The sequence below is a fragment of the Indicator indicator genome, chromosome Z (assembly GCF_027791375.1).
Source record: "Indicator indicator isolate 239-I01 chromosome Z, UM_Iind_1.1, whole genome shotgun sequence".
Lineage (NCBI taxonomy): Eukaryota > Metazoa > Chordata > Aves > Piciformes > Indicatoridae > Indicator > Indicator indicator.
The window spans coordinates 62,573,375-62,589,010 of NC_072053.1; the positions used below are offsets into that span (position 1 = coordinate 62,573,375).

At 36.6% G+C, this 15,636-nt stretch overlaps 1 protein-coding gene across 1 annotated transcript in view; it reads left to right on the forward strand.

Moving 5' to 3' along the window:
- The first annotated feature begins 4,884 nt into the window (after positions 1-4,884).
- The window catches only part of CHD1 (chromodomain helicase DNA binding protein 1), a 41,951-nt gene continuing 31,199 nt past the window's right edge, over positions 4,885-15,636 (forward strand). The window contains exons 1-5 of the mRNA XM_054397602.1: positions 4,885-5,034; positions 8,796-8,815; positions 11,644-11,848; positions 12,774-12,875; positions 14,751-14,818. Of these exons, the coding sequence (XP_054253577.1) occupies positions 4,885-5,034; positions 8,796-8,815; positions 11,644-11,848; positions 12,774-12,875; positions 14,751-14,818 (545 nt within the window). The remainder of the gene's footprint in view (positions 5,035-8,795; positions 8,816-11,643; positions 11,849-12,773; positions 12,876-14,750; positions 14,819-15,636) is intronic.

The following is a 15,636-nucleotide window of genomic DNA, read 5'->3' on the forward strand; positions in this document are numbered from 1 at the left end:
TTCCCATTTCATTTACTAAAACTGGTTTATATTTGAACTCTGCCAAAGCTTATTGGTTAATAAGAAAACCACAGTTTGGGAGGACTGGATCTGCTTTCTTATGGGTGTTTAATCTGTTTCTTTCATTCACATTGCTTCAACTAATAATTATAATGGATCTTGTACACATCTTACATAATAAAACTTAAATAGTGTTAAAACAGTGTCAGCATCCCAACGGAATGGTATTACTCTTCTGAAGGAGAAAAAAGTTTCCATTGTCAAAAGCTGAAACATTGGATTAAAAAGTTAAAATACAGTTACTGTCTATAAAGTGCAAGGCACGCATGCATAATAATACATGTTGTACAAAACTCCTAGTTTGACTGTCTTTAAAGGGGGAACAATGGGTTCTTCATCTTATTTTTTTTATAAAGAGTATAGCATACTCTCAGAGCAGCATAACTGAAAGTGTTAACTTTGTTTTCTGAAGTGAAAGTACAGTTTTCCTCATGCTTTTTTAATTCTCCCTCTCCTCCCAAGTCCCCTAATACTGAATGCTAGTCTTCTGACATGTGCAGAATGTAAACTTGTGCGGAAGAGCCTGATGAAAATTTCCATGCATCCATGCAGGATAATAGTCAATTTGTAGGTGTGGGATTAAGTTTTCTCTCTAGACCAGGTCAAAAAGTCACTTCCACACTAGAAGATTTAGATTTCAAAAGCTGGAAATGCAATGAATGTTGAAGGGTTAAGAATTCAAAGTAAAGTGGCAAATAAAAAAGTTGTTATATTCTTGTCTTCTAGAGGTGGTTGTGACCAATTAGTCTACTCACTGTAATCTGTGGTTGTGGTTAGTTTACCCGTTTTTCTTTCTGCCTGTCTTCCTGATGACAGCCTGTTGAACCAGAGTTAGCTAATTCTGTCAGTCAGAGGGTCATAAACAAACCTGTGTTCTACAGACGTTAAGAAACTCCCAATTGGGTAGAGAGATCTAAATTATTGCCTCAAGTGAAGAAATGCAAGAAGAAGGTAATTGCTAGCTGATCAGTCAGTGCTTGCTGACCACTAAGTGTATAATAGTGTGGGAAGAAGGGGAAGAGAGAGTTGTTGAGCTGAATTGAGGTGCACATCACAAGGAAATCTATGAAGTGTAACACTAAAGAAACTTTAACTTTTGTGTATTTTAATGTCAGGCTTCCTGTTAAATCAAAGGAATGTCCTAGAAATACAGTAAGCTTTCAATCTTACAAATAATTTGTGAGCTCTAAAATAATAATTTTCGAAGATTTCTGCTTCCGGTAAAGTTGATACTGTTGCAGTTAACAAATCAATCTAGAATGTTGTCTAGTAAAGGGAAAAATATTCCTAGTTACTGTAGAAAAGCCTTGTAATAGTGTGAACAAGGCTACTCTGTAAGACCTCTAACTATAAGACTTCAAGTTTGAACTCAATTCACACGTAACATCAGATTTTCCCTAATTTTCTTACACCTCGAAACAAGACAGCTTGCTAAAGATGAGTGGGAAAACTAATTTTTATTGAACTGTGACTGCCAATGAGTACCAGTATATTACAGTTCTTTAAAAGCTGTAGCAATTCATATTGCTAAACCAGCCTAACATTGTAAGGTTCCCAGCAGCTCCGTCAAATATCAGGTGGATGTGTTGTACTCAAAACTTGTTGCTTTCCTGTGAAGTGAGACTTTCTTCTCTATCTTAAATGCCTTGCTGAGCATGACTTAAGAGCTTCAGAAAAAGTTCTAGACTTGTAAAAAACCTAGACTTGTATCAGTCATTACGCCTATAGCCTAATTCAGAGGCAGGTCTTGGAAAACTTATTTTCACGTTTGATATGTATTATTGGGAAGCTTTTTTTAATGAAAGATGAAAGCTGTCAGTTTTAAAAGATGCAACCTTCTGTCTAGCCTAGCTCCAATTATTAAAATAATCATTGCAAAAGGAGTGTGACACAGGATATCTTTGTATGACTTGCCCCTGTCATTCAGGCTGTTGGGTCTTTTTTTTCTAAGTATCCAGAACTTAGATGGTTTTTACTTGGATGGGTATTGCCTTAGACAGCTGCAACTGCAGGGAGATAACAGTATTTCCCAAGCTACAGTTAGCTATGTTTAGACTTCAAATCTGGAAATGTGATTTTTACAGAATGGAAGTAGAGATCAGTACTATACTTACAGTTCTCTGTTCCATTGAGAATGCTAGGTAGGGAGGTGGAATGAGTGAAGAAAGCACATGAGAATTGCAGCTGGGAATAAAGGGAAACAGCTGAGAACAAACCCTCAAGAACTGGTAGAGATGAAGGCAAATGCAGTGATTATCTAAATAGTGGCTTTTGTGATAACCACAAGAAGTATTTTAACATTTTTGTTCACGTTACAGATATAATAAAGCCATTCACTTCACTTTATATGGTATAAATTTCCACAGCTGTCGTTCTGGAGTTGACAGTCTTTATAACAAGGGAATGTAGCAAGGCACCGTCATTACTTAAGAAAGCTCAAGAGAAGCAGTGGGTTGGGGCTAGTTTTAAAAAATGGCCTCATGGATGCTGCACTGTACTGGTTTTTTGGAAACACTATAACTTGTTAAAGTTGTGGAAAGCCTGTAGAACTCTCAGCAGTAGGTGGACTGGAAAGGGGACTTAGCATAAAACTTCAATTTTATGCACTGGTTAGCATTGTGGTAAGGAATTGTGGATGTTCTTTTGATTGGCTGTGAAGGTGATTTTTCTGAAGTGTGTGAAAGGATTGTCAAAATTGCCGTGGGCCTGCACTCCTTTCCAGCATTGCATCTATTCATCTGTTAGATGAGCAGGAAACTTTCCCTTGCTGCAGGTGTTGAGTCTCAAGTTCTGTTTTGCTACAGGTGCAAAAGTGTACCCCTTATATTTTCACAGTTGAATTACTAGCCATACTGTGCACTTTCCTTGCCTGTTTCACTAATCTCTGAAGCTGTAAATTCAGTACTAAACCAAACATGATAGAAATTGTAGACGAGCATTAGCACTGCTCTCTTACCTAGTCTTGCTTGCTTGATGTTCTGATTTCTGTGTGATAATGAAAGTTTAATCAGCAAGGAAGAGCAGTTATACCTGAACTACAAGATAAGCTCCAGGTAGAGCAGGGACTGCAGAAGTGAAGCATTGGTGCTTATTGAATAGGAATCTGATTTCCCATCTCTTTACTCTCCCTGTGTTTCCTGAACAACAAGGTATAGAAGACTTGAGAAAACTTTCTCTATAGGCAAAAAGGGCTCTGCCACCAAACTGGATAGTATCTGGCTGGTACTGTACTTCCATTTTTGCAGTAAGCTAGAAAGCAGCTCTGTACACAAGGAACTTTCGCTGTTCTTTATGCACTTGAAAGCTGTTAATATACAATAGTCATTTCAATGGGTTTAATTTACTTTATGGATTGAGTAGTCTGTGGACTGCAAAAGATAGTTAAATAAGGTCTGCTTTGTCAACAGGCTTCAATTTACTGTATAAATTCATACCTTCTGTAGGAGATTTTTAAAAATGATTGAAAGCCACAACCTTAGGTTCTCACTTCCAAGAAATCTAATGGAGTTAAAAATCGGAAATTCCCGAACCATATTAGCAGGATTTGTCCCATGTGCTGGCTTCTTTCTGGTAGAAATTTAATACATAATATTAATAAAAATGTGTGTATATAACAAGAGAGCATATATCTAATACATATGAAGATACATACTCAAGTTAGCGAACAGAACTCTCAGATCAACAAAGTACGTGAATGGTAAAGGGGAAACTCCAGAACTTAGTATGAACAGCTAGTGGATAAAGCAAGCTCTTAACTTCTGTTAGTCTAATTTATTGGAAATGATCTGTTGTAGAATTAAGCATAGTGAAAAATGAGGTGTCCCAATCCAAGTTAAAAGCATCTTTTCACTTCTTTTTGGAAAAATTCAGATAAAATGTGTATCAAAACACAAGTGTTTCTTGTCTAGAAACTTTTCGAAGTGAAAAAAGAAATGAGAAATTTGTGATACAGCTTTAATTGTGTATATGGTCTCTACTCTGGCTTTGAAACTCCTACGGAGTTTATCTGTGTCCCAATCTTTAGCCTGACTGGCAAATACCTGTTCTAGCAGCAAAGCTGTTCTGGGGAACAAGTCTTAAGAAGAACAGCTGAGGGAACTGGCACTCTTTAGTCTGGAGAAGAAGGGGCTGACGGGAGACCTCATTACTCTCTACAGCTTCTTGAAAGACAGTTGTAATGAAGTGGGGGTTGGTTTCTCCTCCCAAGAAATTAGCCAATTTCAAGCATTATAGTAGGCTGCCCAAGGAGGTGGTGGAGACACCACCCCTGCATTTGTTAAGAAGCTTGTGGTCGTTGCACTTCAGGACATGGTTTAATGGCCATGGTGGTCTTCGGCTGGTGGTTGGACTCAATGATCTCAGAGGTCTTTTCTGTGCCCCATAAAAATGCAGGAAAAATTAAAGAACTCCTTTGGGAAGGGTAGAAAAGAAAGTGACCAAAGTTGTTATGGCTACTTCACAGCTCTTGCCTCTCTGAATTTGCATTATGACATCCTTATTTACAGAACTTAGGTTCTGTTTCTTTAAACAAACAATATTGTTGTCAGATAGGGTGGCCTGTAATACAGCAACTATTTAAAAGTCAAGTTTAGTACAGTGTGACATGTTCTCACTTATTACTTGGTTTTCAGTAGTAGCTTACATTGATTATTTATAGAAAAATGTTTTCTTCTTATCTCATTTTCAACTTAAAGGAGGGTAAACTGCCGCGGGCCATACAGGCGAGCGGGAAGAACGACACATCAATGTGATGCAAGTTCAAATCCAACTTTATTGAACCATCGGTAGTTGCTTATATAGACCAAACTTTTCTGCTCCGCCTTCATGCCGCGAGCATGCGTCCTTCTATTGGCTACGCCGTCTTGTCCACGCATACTGCACGCGCCCCTTCCAGGAAGCCGATTGGTTAACATAGCCACACTGTTTACACATGCTTCCCCATCTACATCGTACAATGTCGCGAATGCCCCAACAGTAAACCACTTCTGGAATTCTGATGATACAAGTTGTTAAAATAAAAGATTACTTGTCTTTAAGCTCTGAAAAAGTTGTAAACTTCTCTCAAGCTGATTAAAATTGGTTTTGCCTTGTTAACAGCTGTCTCTTAAGGGTATCTATTTCAGCAGATCAAGAAAGCTTGTGTACCTCTTTGGGGTTTTTATTTCTCCCCTATGAACTTCCAAAAACTCAAGCAATTACATTTTAAAAATTCTGGAAAAATTAGCTTTTTAAATTTCTGGTGATGCTGGTAGGTGTTGCAGTTTAATTGTTGCTGTTGCCATTTTTCTCAGTTGTGTCAGCAATGCCATGCTCTGTGGGAAAGGGGAGAAGGTATTACACTATATAGCAGTTTAAGTTCTTGGAAAAGTGACTTGCAATATGTCATGATGCAGTGTGGAATGTGTGTGTGGGGATTGCAGAGGGCAGCACTACCAATGTCAGAATTGTAGAACCCTCATCAACAGGTGAATACATATTGGTGAGGACAGAGCATTTTCATACTGCTGCCTGGACTATTCAAAATGTGTGAAAATTGATAAAACTCGGAAAAGAAAGAGTTGCAGTTAAAGGAAAACTTTTGAAGTGTCTTATTCCTGAGTTATTCCTTCACTGTGAGGTGATTACAGATGTAAATTTGCTTGTTGAATGCATGTGCCTGTGTATCTTTTGTTACATAACTCCATCTTTACTCTTAGGGTTAGCATCTAGCATACTGAGATTTAATCTGAGTTACTGCTTGTGTGGAAGAGAGTCATAGGTAGTCCTGTGAAAAGAATTATAGATTTAGAGCCATGGATTGCTTAATGTGTCTGGGTTGGGGAGAAAGGAAAGCTTTTCTCCATTATGTTATTTTTTTTATCCCTTAGTCCAGTGGTTTCAAAAATTATTGTTTGCATGCGTATATGAATAAAAAATTGTTTGAGCAAACACCTGACCTCTGATACGTGTATAGGTAATTTATAAATTATATATATGCACTGTTTACTAATACCTATATTACAAAACGTACCCAAGAAACAGAAATTTTTGAAGGATGAGATAAAGATGAAATTATATGTAAAAAAATGTAACTATGTTAGTGGCAAAAAACATTTTTACACTATTTAAAAAAATTAATATTGTTACTTATTAAACGTTGGTTTAACATCTTGAAGGTATGGTTTCAAGCCTAGTTTAGTACTTGGTTTTAATGGCTGGCCAGCTGAGAAAGATACCTCACAAAGATACGTGGATCCAAATGCAAGATATGCATAATTGATTGTGCTTACTAAATAGTGATACTTTTTTTTTCAATCCTATTAACTAATTATGCAGAGATTTTTCTTAAAATGATTAAATTTTACCTGTCCTGGTGTCAATTACTTCTTGCAAATTAATCAGAAGGAGTTGTATTTTTTGTTTTTTAATAAATGGGTCCCAAACCCACTGACATTTTTGGAAGATTTTTAAGCAGGCCAGAAATTTCTGTCACTAGGTTTTTATAAGTTTAGAGCTATGAAAGCTTTCAACAGTGACACGCATTGCTTTTGTCAATAATATCAAATAATGATGGAGACCTTTCCAAACATTGGTTTGCAAAATGCTTTCTCCACAGCATGAGTTTTTTTGAAAAGCAGTTCTTTGCTTCCTTGTTGTTAAAATGTCACCTGGAAGGAATGCATTAAGTGTGTTTATATTTTTAAAATACCTGCTAGGTAGCATACTACTGATGACCTCAGAAAGGGTCAGCAAATCTGGAACACCTCCCTTTTTGAAAAAATAAAACCAAAACAAAAATCCCTCCCACAACTCCCAGACCCCATCAAAAGCTAATCTTCAAGGTCAACAGTGCTTTTGAGCAGTGAACCTCTCCTGGTACAATGGGGTTTTATGGTCACTCTTCATCTCATTACAAGGTATTGTAAAAATTTTACTATCCAACAATCTTGTTTTCATGACATTAACCCTATTATGCTCCTGGCTCCAGGTTCTTTGCTGCAGTAGTTTGCCTACGGTCAATGCAGTGGATGAATTTCCTGTGTGGTGCTGCATCAATCACCCCTACTCTACCCTGTAGTTTATGTCAGTCAAAGCAGCCACTTCATCAGTGGTTGCAGTTGCACAATTTTTCCGTCAAAAATTTTCTTTTTTAAATAAATAATTAATTTTGTGAAAATATATTCTCCAATACCTGTTTCTTTCAGTGGCTCACAAAGAAAAGTAGTTGTATATTTTGTCATTGAAACAATCTAGCAAATAGTGTGACTTGGAACTTGTTACATAGGTCAGGATGCCTTACCTGCTATGCAACACGGGATTCTCGAACATAAGTGACAATGCTAGTGTCAATTCATACATTAGATATTTGTAAAGCTGAATTGTGGCTTGGTTTTGGTTTGGGGGGTGTTTTGTGGATTTATTTAGTGGTTGGTTTGTTTGTTTGTGTGGGTTCTTTGTTTTCCTGGAGTTTGTGTAGCTTTTTTTTTTTGGTCATTGTCATTTTTTTCTGTTGTTTGGTTTGGTTGTGTTGCTAGGGTTTGTGGGTTGGTTGGTTTGTTTTTAGATTAAAAATAGATTCTACCTAGAAGTTCTAGTATTTTCTTCATATACCCGCATGGGTTGTCTTGCATAATTCCTGGGTGTGTGCAACCCTATTTGGAGACCAGTGCCGCCTTGTCATAACAATGAAGTCTGGTGAGGGCTAAGAGAGCAGGGGGCAGCTGTTTCACTTTCCTGTACACCTTAGGGTAAGGACCACAGCTAGAAGATTGTATCCTTAGATAATGTTAAAGCCTTTAATTAAATCCTAGGCATTCCTCACTGCAGTTAATAGAAGTATGCATTGTGTTTCTTCAACTGGGAGGCTAGCTTTGAAGTGTAAGTTCTGAGCTAAAGGTGACAGTCCTGGTGGTGGGACAAGAAAAACAATGACTTGTTAAATTTTGTGTTGACTCAACATGTGAAACAAAAATGAAAAACCAAGTACAATAATGTCCCGGTAATGGGACATCTACAGAAGCAAAGTGCTAGAAAGGATAAGTCTCTGGATGTTGAGTTGATATGGTCTAGCAAACTGGAACTATCTGTGCCGAGTAGAAGCTGGAACTGCTACAGCAGTTTTTCAGTAAGACTTAACTTTTAGTACTCCTTTTTCTTTGTTACAGCCATTGCTGAACAGACATGGCTAGAAAATGCCATGGAAATGTTTTACTTTTCCATTTGTTATGAAGGGAAAGGTAGTTCTTTATTCTCTTTAATCCTTTGTCCCAAGCAAGGCTTTGCATATTCTGGTGGTTTTCTTGAAAAATGTTAGCTTGGTCTATGTTCTTACTTCACTGCTGCTTTCTTAAAAGTATTATTTAGAAAAAAAGCTGCTCTTTTGTGTCAGAAGTTTTATATCAGTAGTTGGCAAGTTAGTAGTCCAGTATGATGATGTTCTAAAACTGTTTCCCAGGAGAGGAAAAAAAAGTTATTTATCAAATACATTATTTCCTTCTGTCTGCCTTGTAGATACTTACCTTTACAGATAGTTAACAAATAAGTCCTGTTAGGAAGTAGAGGATGTTTTTTTTGAGTTGATGCAAAAAGATTTCCCTTTAACTGCTGCCATTACCAGCTAGTTAGGGTAGGGAATGAGGTTTTATCCTTTTTCTTTTATTTCCTGGGTTTTTTTTTCTTTCATTTTCTCTTTTTTTGTTTTCCTTTTTTATTTATCTTTTTTTCTTTTTATTTTGTTTTTCTTTTTTTCTTTCTAGTTTAAGAAGAAGAAAGTTCAGTGAGAGCAGAAGCAGTGGCTTTGATAGAAGGAATGCCTGAACAAAGTTCCTTTTCTTCAGCCTTCTCACAAGCACACCTGTGTTAGTGTAAAATCACTTGGAATTAGTACCCAAGTTTTCTTTTAAAAAAAAAATAAAATCAGTATCATAACCTGAAATTACAGTGTATTAGTGTTAAAGAAGGTTGTATTAGTGTGAAAGAAGGTTGTTAGAAGTGCTAGTGTTTTGGGAATTGGTTGTTTGGGGTTATTTTTAAAGTACAGAAAAAGCAAGGACACAGTTTTGCTGAAGAAGTGTATGGGATTTTGGCCTTGGCATAAGTCTTCCTTTTGATTGCAGTGACCTAAATGCTAAAAAGATAAAGTGATAAAAATTTTATGCCTCATTTTCAAAGTATTTTTTGTGCTGGAAACTGAGTACTTTACCTGAAATTATTAGTGTATGGTGTGTGTTTGCCTGCGATTCCCTGTTACTGTTGGTTCAAATCCTTTAAATTTCTCAGAGGGAAGTCCTTTGTTATATGGACTGTTTTAACTACTGGGCATTTATGGGTGTTACATATCATGCCGTTCTGCTCACTATTGCAGTGTGGTTTTATCACATATGTTTATGCAGAACTTCTTTGTGTATTACCTCATTTCTACCTCCTTTGCAAACAAGTATTGTAGATTTCTGAGTGTTTTAACTGTCTTTGTAGACTGTAACTGTCATTCTTCCAAGTCAGTGTTCTGCTGAAGCTCAGGTTGAAACACCCTATGAAGCACATGGTGAAATAAATGTGTTGGTAGTTCTTAGAGCCTATCAGTTATTGAGCCTGTGACAAGCGAATGAGAAAGTTCCTCACAATTCGGTAGAAATGAACTCATATCAAATAATCTTACTATTTTTTCCATGTTTGGTAGCTCTGTATGTAATGCATATGAGGGAGTAAGCATGCAGGCAGAAACTCTGGTTTCGCACATCTGTATTAGCTTGGTTTATTAGAGTTCAAGTAAGCTCTCTCTAGTGCAGATCAGTCTTGTCTGCTCAAATTCCTGTACTGCTTTTTACTAGTTAATTTTGAAGGTTTTTTTGAGCATGGCCATAGCATCCTCTAATTTGATAAATATTCTGGCAAATCCTTGCTGTTTCTCTAATTTTAAAATTAATTTCTGCTACTCAGTTTATGTTCTCCCATTTTCTGATTTATATCTGTTAGATAAGAAATTTTAGTAAGATGTTACTAACACTACAGCCTCTAAATATTATTTTTCTGCTTTTCTCTCTTCTACATACCAGTTAGCTTTTAGTCTATGACAGTGATCCTGCATTGTCCTTCTTACACAGTGTCACTAGGACATCCCTAAATCAATTCCAATGAACACTGTCATTTTTCTTTCTTCTTTCTTGTATTTTCCTTTAGTTCTCTTTTAAATTCTACCTGCAAGTTTGGTTTTAGTCTTGCATTTATTAGTAACATGGTTGAATATTAACTTAAGATTTTCACTCTTCTCAGAGGTTACTGTTGGTTGATATGCAGTTGAATTGTATTAGTCTGCCCTTGCTGAAATCACGCCAATGTATCATGACAAGCAGGGTCTTACTTTGCTCGTCCTTCTCATAAGCCTAATGGGAATTCATTCCCAGACTCCAGCTTTGAGAGCTAGTTGGCAGGGTAAGAAGTCTGTTTTGTCTGAATATTGATCCACAGCTGTTAGCAGGTTAGTATTACTTACAGAGCCCTTAAATGGTAGCTGGTCTCTTCACATAAAGAAAAAGGTTTGGCATTAGTGTTGGGTTTCCTCTTTTTTTTTCCCCCCTATTTTAAAATGTCAGTTAGGTGTGTTCTAGAGCAGAGGATGATACATTCAGACTCTGTCCCTTCCCACCTTTGACTGCCTGTCAGGTGAATCATGCTGACAGAGGTTTTGGTACTGGCTTTTGGTGTTACCATTTTTGATTCTGGCTTCAGAATCTGGTTTTTAAGTTTCTACAGCCAGTGTGTACATAAGTTGAAATTATTTTCTCTGTGGTCTTGTAATTCCAATACTTTTTTTTTTTCTCCTATTGTCTTTGAAATATGGTAGTATTACTCTTATTAAAAGCTTTAATTGCGTTGCTTCATGAAGTTGTAGAAAACCAAATGTTTCTAAATTTTTGGTTGTAAAATGAATATTCAATTATTGCATGTTTTGGCTATCTATTAAATCTGGTGTAAAATCAATATACAGGTTGAATAATCTGCCAATTCACATGTATGTAAAGAAATATGTCCTAGCGCAGATGATACCATCAGTGAAAGACTAAAAGTTGTCTACATGGCAAATTTTGCTGCTTTCATTTTAACAGAAAATAAATAGATTATTAATGATTTAAAAGACCTTTTATACTTTAATTTGACAGGTTTTGTGGAGTAGAGTTAACTATCAAGAGATGTATGTATATACATGCACAAACATATCCGTGTGTGTATATATATACACATACATCTGTATCTCTATGTACCTATATCCATATATAAAAAGGGTTTGATAGAGCAAAATAAGGGTTTTGGTGGGGTAGGAAAGTGTGTGTGGGTAAAAATCATACTACTTGTTTCTCTTGATTGACTCCTCCATATTACTTTGAATGTTCTATTTTAATCTTGCATTTCAGGCTTCACAAAGAGTGTCTCATTACACTGAATTCTTGTTTTGTGTTTATTTTTAACTTACTTAATTGTGTCCCTTTGTGTGCTACCCATTTTGCTGGTCTAACTTAACTTACAGGTGAAGCTAAGGCAACTTGTCGTCTTTTAATCCTGTTACCTTGGCATTTGTTACAATACCTTACTAACTTCTCATTGCAGCCAATCAGATGATGATTCTGGATCAGCATCAGGTTCTGGATCTGGTTCAAGCTCTGGAAGCAGTAGTGATGGAAGCAGTAGCCAGTCAGGCAGCAGTGACTCTGACTCTGGTTCAGAGTCAGGCACTCAATCAGAATCGGAGTCTGACACTTCCAGAGAGAAGAAACAAATTCAAGCTAAACCACCAAAAGTTGATGGATCTGAGGTAAATGTAACATAATAAATGAACTTTTTGTGTGGGGAAATATTATTTAAAAATGCTAATGTGCAGTTAGTTTCAAAAGCAGGTTGCATTTAGAAAAAAATGGCAATGAAGTGGTTTTAATTAGATTTTAACTTCATTGGGTTAGTGAATGCATGTGCATAGTTGTTTTAAACATTGGGCTGGGTTTCTCAAGAATAAGTACTTGAATTGACAGTTGAAATTCTCACATTTGTTAATATTTTTAGTTAAGTGCTTACCTAAATCTCATCATGCAGAAGCACACACTAATTCACTAGAAGTTACGGAAGACAAAATGATATGAAAATGCTGATTTTCTGAAATTCTGTTTTTACACTGTTTCTTTGTATCAATAAATGATTGCATAAAAATGCCAAACTTACATATAGTTGGCTTTCTTCATCAAGTCAGCTTAATTTGGGAAAAAGGTGATGTTTAGAAGTCTTTCAAATTACCTGCACTCTCCTGTTACATGGATTTGAGTGGTAGTCCATATTTATGAAAGGTAGTCATATATTAGCTACCACAATTAGACTTTAGAGTTTTCTGTTGCATTTTTGTTCATGTACTTCCATATTATTTCATGAAACAAAACCATATAAGCTAAGTGGTTTGAAAGAATGTTAAAATTCATGTCAGAACGGTTTACCTTAGCAATACCTGCACACCTATTAAATGTGTTGTAGCAATTGTCCTCACAATTGCTATAACATTGCATTCTGCAGAAATCTTTGTATTAAAAAAAGCTATCTGCTATTGGTAGGGTATGCCAGACTTTTATAGTGAATCTTTTTTTGCAGTCAATAAAATGAAGTCATTCTTAGTAATGATGCGACTTGAGGAAAGTAAGTATATGTTAAACTGGAGACTTCTAGTATAACTGACTTGCATCTCTATTTCTGTTCAGTTTTGGAAGTCTAATCCAAGTATACTTGCTGTGCAAAAGTCAGCAGTGCTCAGGAAGCAACAGCAACAGAAGGCGGCCTCATCAGGCAGTGGTTCAGAAGAGGTGAATAGCATAGTCTTACTATTTTTTTTTAAATTAAATCATGCTTGTCTTGCTGTCTTCATTATAAAGAAATTACGTTACAACTTATACAAGTTATATTCTGTAAGTGTGCATGAAAGTCTGGTTTTAGTCTGTAACGGTAACATTCAAAAAACTCTCATTTTTTAAGAAGTAAAAACATCTCTAGTTATTTCTTTTGTGCTGGCCCTTGCTGGGGGCCAGATGCCCACCAAAGCTGCCCCATCACTCCACTTCTTAGATGCACAGGAGAGGGAAAATGTAACAGAAGTGCAGGAGTCAAGACAGAAGCAATTTAATAAAATGCAGAGCCAAAGCAAAAGCACATGGAAGCAAAAGCAAACAAACGTGTTAATCTCTACTTCACATCAGACAGATGATGGTCTGTCACTCTCAGGAAACAGGGCTTCAATACGCATAACAAGTTGCTGCAGAGGACAGATGCCATCAGTGAATATCCCCACACTACTTCTTTCATTTAGCTTATATGTCTGAGCTGAGGTCATATGGCATTGAATACACATTTGGTCAGTTTGGGTTAGCTGGCCTGGCTGTGTCCCCTGCCAAGATCCTACCCACCCCTCAGTGTACTGTTGGGGCAAGGGAGTGTTGGAAAAGCATAGCCTTGGTGCTCAGCTCGGCAGCAGCCAAACCAGTTGTGTGTTACCAACACCCAGCTTACAGCACTGCAATGCTCAGCACAGCACTAGAAGGATGCTCTGGGGAGAATGAACTCCAGCTCAGCCAAACCCAATACACTTTACAAGTGAGTTGTACCAATATTCTAGTATTTATTTATAGTTTTTAAGGTAGATATTCTGTGATACACGGACAAAATTTTCAAGCCACACAGTACTGACTTGCATTGTATTTTTGGCTTCTTGAGTTCTGTAAAGACAGTTAAAAATGCTAAAATACTTTTTTTAGCTTATTTCTAAATAAAGGTAGCTGCTGTGTTTTTCAAAAACTCTGCGTGGCATAGCAAACTATATTTTTACAAATTTTTAAACAGCTACTACAAAAGAATTTATTTTAAGAATGACACCTGCATCCTATATGTTTTAAAACCTAAATTGTGGGCTAAAGAAATGCTGACTTTGTGCAGTAGTGATGTATTTTAAGGATGCTAGTGACGAGATAAAATTTATTTGTAAAGTCAACTTACTCTCCTTCATTACAAAAGCTGTGCAGTGCAATCACACATACTTGGTTGAATTTCTGCTTTTGTCTGGTTTAGCAGCTCATTAAAACCTAGAATTTAATCACCTATTGTTAAAACTTTGTTTTACAGCTGCTGTTAAGTACTGTCTTTCTGAAAAGTATTTTTCAGGATAAAACCTTAATCTAAACTTAATCCTAATGAGATTGGTTTTAGGAAAATCTTGTTTTAAGAGGGTTCTTGTTTTTCCCTTGAGCATAGAGAAAAAGGAATCATGCTAATCTAAAATTTTTCTTAAGCTGCTGTTCACATATGAAAGAATATGGAAGGTAAGAAGTTTCCTCAGGGTAGAGGATTTTATTAGGATTTTGGTAGAACCACCATCTTGATTAACTTGGGGCATCTTAAACTGTGGCTATTTTTATATAGGCACAATGCTTATTTTTAAAGACAGGTGAAGTTTTTTTGTGATATTCTCCTGATCTTTGCTGGCACAATATGGTCATAAATGGATAAATAAAAAATAGCAGTCTTCATCTCCTGCATTAATAGCTACAGTAAGGGGGCTGAAGAGTGTAAAATATAAATAATATGACTTCAGTTTGAAAGTGGGAGCTGATTTAACTTTTTAATGTTAGAAGTCCTCAATTCTTGTAATGATCAATTGGTGTGTTTTTTGTTTTTTTCTTCACCTGCAGGACTCGACAAGTAGTGAAGATTCTGCAGATGACTCATCCAGTGAAACCAAGAAGAAAAAACACAAAGAGTGAGATCTTTTCATAACTAATATCACATAATTTTTTGTCGTAGTAACATACTCCTCAGTTGTGTTTCATTTTTCACACTAGAAATACGTACATTCCCTTTTTAATTCAACTTGATCTGGTATTTCCAATTTTGGTAAACATTTTAGAATATTTAAAATAAATGTTCAAAGGAATATCTAGATTATATGAATTTCTGAGACAGTCTGCAGTATTGTTTAAAAATATTCATCAGTACTTTTATTTTTAAAACACTTTCTTGCCATTTGGTTTTCAGCTAAAGGCCCTCCCTAAGAATTCTTGTAGAAATTGGCAACTTCTATAAGGTCTCTGTGGAGCCTTTTCTTCTGCAGGCTGAACATCCCTAACTCTTGCAGCCTGTCCCCATAGGGGAGGCGCTCCAGTTCTCTGGTCATCTTTGTGGTCCTCCTCTGGACCCACTTCTATAATTCCATGTCCTTCTTGTCTTGGGGACCCCAGAATTAGATGCAGTACTCCAGGTGGGGTCTCAACAGAGTATAAGAGGAGAATCACAAAGTAATAGAATTGTTCTGGTTGGGAATGACCTCTAAGATGAAGTCCAACCTTCAACCTAACATCACCATGGCCATTAAATCACGTCCCAAAGTGCCATGTCCGTACTGCCCTTGAACACCTCCAGGGACAGCAACTCCACCACTTCTCAAGTTAACCTATTCCAATGCCCAACCATGTTTTCTGTAAAGAATTTTTTCCCAATATCCAATCTAAACCTCCCCTACCACAATTCCAGACCATTTTATCTTGTCCTGTTGCCTGATACCGGAGAGAAAAGACCAAC